General features: G+C 36.4%; 2 protein-coding genes and 1 long non-coding RNA gene across 7 annotated transcripts; 2 read left to right on the forward strand and 1 right to left on the reverse strand.

Annotated features, from left to right (window-relative positions):
* Positions 1-727: 727 nt before the first annotated feature.
* Positions 728-1,674, forward strand: LOC147933870 (heat stress transcription factor A-1-like). Its single transcript, XM_087470857.1, has 2 exons — positions 728-1,141; positions 1,259-1,674. Exons 1-2 carry the CDS (start codon positions 932-934, stop codon positions 1,427-1,429), a joined length of 381 nt encoding a protein of 126 aa, XP_087326983.1. The 5' UTR covers positions 728-931; the 3' UTR covers positions 1,430-1,674.
* Positions 1,638-2,787, forward strand: LOC104723078 (uncharacterized). Of its 2 annotated transcripts, XM_010441375.3 has the most exons (3): positions 1,638-1,778; positions 1,871-1,998; positions 2,138-2,787. In XM_010441375.3, exons 1-3 carry the CDS (start codon positions 1,727-1,729, stop codon positions 2,432-2,434), a joined length of 477 nt encoding a protein of 158 aa, XP_010439677.1. In that variant the 5' UTR covers positions 1,638-1,726; the 3' UTR covers positions 2,435-2,787. The 2 variants fall into 2 exon arrangements, with proteins under 2 accessions (XP_010439677.1, XP_010439676.1); XM_010441374.3 differs by lacking the exon at positions 1,638-1,778 and having other exon boundaries at positions 1,792-1,998.
* A 134-nt stretch (positions 2,788-2,921) lies between these two features.
* Positions 2,922-5,729, reverse strand: LOC104723083 (uncharacterized). Of its 4 annotated transcripts, none has more exons than XR_015570998.1 (9): positions 5,440-5,729; positions 4,995-5,203; positions 4,723-4,877; positions 4,421-4,485; positions 4,145-4,271; positions 3,944-3,964; positions 3,762-3,859; positions 3,516-3,680; positions 2,922-3,309 (listed from the first exon to the last, which is right to left on the reverse strand). It is a non-coding gene; the product is annotated as an uncharacterized LOC104723083 (long non-coding RNA). The 4 variants fall into 4 exon arrangements; XR_015570996.1 differs by having other exon boundaries at positions 3,944-4,001; XR_015570997.1 differs by having other exon boundaries at positions 5,435-5,672.
* Positions 5,730-6,104: the final 375 nt, after the last annotated feature.

Raw genomic sequence — 6,104 nt, forward strand, 5'->3', positions numbered from 1 at the left:
TTCGTTTTAATTATAAAATCTAAACCCAAATTCTCATTTGTAAACCCAAAGCGATATATAACCTCGTTTAATTGTAAAAATCTAAACCAAGACAATATTTAACTTTTTTAAAATAAAAGTATACAGAATTTGTTTCTTTAATTAGTTTTGCTTTTTAATTTAATTTTAATTTCTTTTTTTTAATAAAATATTAGATAGACCATTCTGATTGATTGAGAAGGAATGGGTGAATACAAAGGTTCATCCCTAAGGGTGAACCTAAGTATTTTTCTAAAAAAAATTGAATATAAGTAAAGTTAATTTGTTTATTAAATTAATTATTTAATGTTAATGACATGCACGTAAATAATTGCCAACTTCAGTATTTATTTTATAAATATCTTAAAAAATGTATATATAGATTAGTGCATGCGTGGGAGGCTATGATGAATCCAACTGTCACAACACAAAAGTTTTAGAAATCTGAAATGTTGTTGTTTTAAAAAATTAACGGAAACATTGCTTTTTGCGAACTGTTAAAAAGCCATGAATGTTTAACAGTTAAACAAGTTTTTTTTTTTAAAAAAAATTTTTGGATTTTGGTTTTTTACTATAGATATTAAATAAACTGACTGATTGGTAAAAAAAAATGACTATAAAGACTGTTAAATAATTGAAAGTCCCTTGGGCCTTCCTTGCCAATCATCCCCATAAATTATCTTTAGCAATGGCAGCCCAAGCCCATAAGAGGCACTGCACAGGAAAATTAGGTCATACAAATTTTTAATGGTTGATACTACTTTACCCTTTCTCTTCTTTCAGAGTTTGTTGGGTGGGGTTTGATATTTGCGTTAGGGTTCTTATTAAAGAAAGCGTCAGATCTGGGATTCTTGTTCTCGCGCCTTGTGTTGTTGGTTAGTCCGATTTGAAGAGTGTGTTTAAGGAGTGGGGGATGGCTCAAAATTTCCCAAACGGATTGACTTTGTTCCATAGGAGAATCTATAAGCTTGTGGAGGATCCTGCAACGGATCCACTAATCTCATGGGGCAAAGACAACAACAGTTTCGTCATTTGGAATCTGGAAGAGTTTATTCGCAGAGACATCGTTGACAAGTTCGATTGCGGCAAATTCTCAGAGTTTCGCTCTGAGCTTAGGCATTATGTAAGTTCTTCTCATCTAATCTAATCTCCGAGAGAATAAAATTAGAGAAATTGTCTAGATCGCTCTTGGAGTTTTTAATTGAGTCTTGCTGCTATATGTGGTTGCTACTTGGTATAGGGCTTTAGAAGAATCAAGAAGGGATCTGGGGAATTGGAATTCGGACATGAAGATTTTGTGAGAGGCAAACCTGAGCGGTTGAAGGCGATGATGCTCAAAGCTTTTAGGAAGAACAGGGCGAGATTTTTGGCTGAAGAAGCACAAGAGGAAATGCAACGTTTACATATTTGATCAGAATCATCCGTCGTTTGCTGAATGCTATGAATAAAGTTTGTTTGATTAAGTTGCTTTCTTTCTTTGTATAATACTTTAGTAGTGGCTGGCTTTGATGCAATTTGGGGTTTCCCCACAACGATATATCTATAACATCTACTATATATATATATATATATATATCTGTAACATCTATTTATTTATCAACCTATGGGGTTTGGAACTTGCCACTTAATGTAATCGAAAGCTTCAACTTTTAAGAATTTTTTATAAGTGGCTGCAAACTGCTTCCGGTGTGAAGCTTGTATTTGGTTTATGAGGACTCGTCAGATGTGTAAGACTTTTCCCCATGGGAAGCAAGCAGCAGGTAACTCACTATAATGATCTCGATTCGTTATCATCCGAGAAAGTTATCATTGCCGTTGTTGATTCTGATTAAAAGGAAACCATCTTCTCAAGAGAGTGATGGAACATCAAGGTTGGTGGTGGATGCTCGGGTTGAAGAGTTGAAGAATATTCGGACAGAAGAAACAGAAGCGTTTGCCACCAAGCTTCTTGGGCCGGTTAAGAAATTCATCAGGAAAACTGTAAGTTTAAGTATGTATATGTGTTTATTTATGAGGTTTTCATATAATGTATCTGTTTAGGGTGTATATAATATAATGTGCAAATCTGGGGATTTTACTAATTTTTTTTTTTTTTTATAATGGATTTTGGTGTTTTCAGACTACCACTAGAGACCAAGTCAGAGCTATGATAAGATGCCTTAACAAATGCATAGAAGATTTTAACACTTCTTTGGGGAATGAAGGATTCGTGGTTGATGTCACAGTTCCTATACCGGAAGCTGATGATTCCGAGGCAAGATACACCGATGAACACAGGCGTATGGCACTTGAGCTATTGCAGTACTTGAAGGGACATACTCTCGAGTCGTACCTTACGTCTCTAGACCCTCAAGTGCCATACTCTCGAGTCGTACCTTACGTCTCTAGACCCACCACCTACTGCCTTGACCGATGATGCGATACGCGTTCTAAACGTCGTTCGAAATGATGTCCGCTCTTGTGATAGACTCATTGACCGTGTGATGATTGACGGGTATGACTGCAGATCTGCAGCTACTGGTGAGGATTCCAGTGAAGATGAGTGAGGAGGAATTTTGCTACTCTTGTTTGTTTGTTTGTTTCTTTCTTTGTTTGACGTTTAATGCTACTCTTGTTTGTTTGTTTGTTTTAACTAGCTACTCTACTCTGTTGGTTTGTGTTTTAATTAGCTACCTAAACTTGAAAGTGTTATGCTACTTAGCTTGAGTATTTCATCTATCTTGTAATCTCCCTTTTATTATTGTTTAAATGTGTCTTGGATCATGCATCTTCGAATCTTGTGGGGTTCGCTTATAAGAATATATTATCTGGTCCACATTCATGGGGTTCTTCAAATTTGCAACCTTTTAGGTAGGGTATTATTATATGATCTAGACGCCACTTGTTAGTATTATGATACTATATGACTTCAAGGGTATTATTGTATATGAATGCAAGACACACGAAATAAAATAAAATAGTAGATGGGGCCAGTGCAAAACAAAATTTCAACCATGGAAAATCACAAAAGCGACAACAAAACAAAGTGCATATTTTTATGTTTTCATCAACAACTGTCGAGCTTTTTCCTTTCCTGCGGATATATCGTTTTCTTGGTCCAACTTGGCAGCAGAACGCACCCGGATTCCATGCTATTGTCATTGTTGTTGGCCCATTCGCACATAGAGAGAGAGAGAGAGTTGAGGATGGATAACGCTTTTTAGCTTTTCTTCTTAGCTTTGTCACAAATTCAACAAAAGCAGAACCTGCATACTTTCCACTGTTCTTCTTTAGAAGCCTGAGACTCTTGATCTGCACGTTAGATCAATAATTGTTTCAACACAATAGAGCTAATGTTTAATCCCCTTGTAGGGTCTTCAACAAAAATAATCCTAAACATGAGACCTTAACTTCCGCAATTGCACAGAGTTCTTCAAGAATGGCAGTATGTTTTCATGGCTTGTAACTGAGCTATTCAAGAATGGCACATATCATCATTTAATCAAAAGAGTGTGTACCTGTCCAAATGGACTGAAAAGCTGTCATAGTTTTTTCTTGGCTGCCTTAAAAGCTACATGTAACTTTGTACAAGTTTTTTCCATGTCTGAACCTTTCCCAAACTTGTCACTCCGCTTGTTCCAACAGAATCTCAAGATCAAAGCATGCCCATCCAGAACAGTTCCCTGCAAAAGAACACGAAAGTGTCACTGTACTTCATTATAAGTCCAATCAACTTTTCACAGGGGACTCAATTATTAACATACTTGTAGATTTTTGTAGACCACTGGCTTCTATAGAGTCGAATTCTACAAAACCAATAACCGCTTGAAAGAGTCTTCCTATACTTTACATGCTTTATTATCTGCTTATAATGGAAAATAAAAGATTACTAAAACAGACTCACAGTTAAGTGCACATAATGTGTCAGTAACGAACACGGACTTACCTTGACACTCAGAATCTATCCCTGCTTCACAGCCCATATATAACCCCACAAGGTAAGCCTAAAATCAACTTTTAGTTTCCCAAGATTTTCTCAACTATCTTGTGAGTTCGGATAGCTCAATACAACTCAAAAAAAGGAAGAATATATGTTTAAAGCTATTATAGCAGGACATAACTCATTTATATCTGGATCGATTTCAACCTGCTGCTCCAAGTCGACTCTACTCAAATCATTTTCTCCAACATCACTTTTCTTTTCATTGTTATCAGGAAGAGTTTTTGGCTAAAGAATATTTCCAGGAGCCCACTCCAGATACAAGGGAGCATCTCTGTAATATAATAGGGAAATGTAATGAATCAGTTTGGTTTAACAAGCAACATCATTTATTTCCAAGAAGCACGTTAGGGAAAGAAATTTATACAGAAGTTGATCTTCCCGTCTTATTTAATAAACATCATAATTAATGTTGGAGCTTACTTGTAACGCTTGAATGCCATTCACTTAATAGCTGCGCGTGCCTCAGCCGGCACAAGAAAAACAACCTGAAGGTCAAGTGAGTAAGGGCAGGTGAGAGAGCAATTAAGTATCTGTCCAATATACTGAAATAGCACACATGGAAAGAAAAAAACCAAGGCCATCATCGTCTTAATCAGAGGGAGGACAATTTTGTCTAGACTTCCAAATTTTTTCAAACATTTGAGCCAGTTCCTCCTTTTCAGTGGAAGAAAATGGCGAATTTTTTACTAAGAGGATATGTTTGCTTCGGTTCTTCTCATCACCTTTCCCTGTGGCAAATTCTTCGTCAAAAGAAGTAACATTTCTCCCGCTTTAGCAGGGGCTTCTTTGGTCTCCGCAAATCACTTTTGTTTCTCCCAAAGAAAAGCAAGGCGGTCAAGTAACTCACTCTTGCTTACACCATATGTGTTTCTAGAATCTACAACACAAAAAAAAGGAAAAGAATAAAAACATGAAGCAAGCAAAAAAAAAAGGCAGGTTTGAAAAACATTAATGGGTGCATTCTATTCTATAAACAAGAAAAACATAACAGTACCGGGTCGGAATGGATAAAACAATTCCAAGCCGCCTTTGTATGGTTACAGCCAGCTTCAGACGCCTTTTCTTTGTTCCTCTCTCTTTTGCTTGAAGACCAAAACTTAGGAGGGACTACTCAGACACTTGTTTATCAGACGTTTTACAGTGCTTGGCTGGCAAAACAATGGCCCCTGGAAAATTGAGTTATCTAGTTCCTCCATTGCCCCGCTGCATCAATCATCCAAAAAAGAACAAACAGCTAAAGATCAACATAAGGCTACTTGTCGAAAAGCATATATATATATATATATTAAGACCTCAAGGAGTAGCCAAACAGCACAAAAGTCAAAAACCAACATACACGGCTACTTCTTTGCAATGAATTTGCGAAAATGTTCCATAAGATTTAGTAGTAACAACAATAATCAGAGATGTAATAAACAAGAAAAAATCCAGTACCTTACCGGTTACTGTCACTGTCAGCTTTTGTGTTGCCATCGGCTTCTACTACTTCCATGGCTGGAATCTCACCGTTCATCATCTTAATTAACTCCACCAGCTTCAACATTGCCATCAATCGGAAAATTTACGCATGCCCAGAATCATGACCGCCGTCTGAATGATATGAATGATAGAGATTTTTTTAGTCTGCCGCCACCAACGACGAAGAAGAAGAACTCTGGATTGCGACATCTTTGGCGGATATGATTACATTTAGATAAAAGTAACAGAAGACAATGACAGGCCCAAACCCAATAAAGGCCCATCATCCGAGAAATATATAAAAGTATCAGAAAGAAGATGAGGAGGAAGATGAGAAAGATGATGATGATGATGATGATGATGATGATGATGATGATGAGCGCTGAGATCCATAATCTAGGTATTATGTTGTGTTAACTTAGATTAATGTTTAATTTAAAACCTACATGTGTTTTTATGTTTGTGTTAACTTAGAGTTATGTTTTGTTTAAAACCTAAATGTTGTATGTGTTCTCTATGTTGTTGTAATACATACAAATGTTATGTTATCTCCCACGGTTTTAGTCTACGTTTTTGTTTTTATTATAATAAACAAATCATGAGTATCTTTATCATACATCAATGGGATAGAGTGGACCACTAAAAA

This window comes from Camelina sativa, chromosome 11 (assembly GCF_030686135.1).
Source record: "Camelina sativa cultivar CO46 ecotype springtype chromosome 11, ASM3068613v1".
NCBI classification, from domain to species: domain Eukaryota; kingdom Viridiplantae; phylum Streptophyta; class Magnoliopsida; order Brassicales; family Brassicaceae; genus Camelina; species Camelina sativa.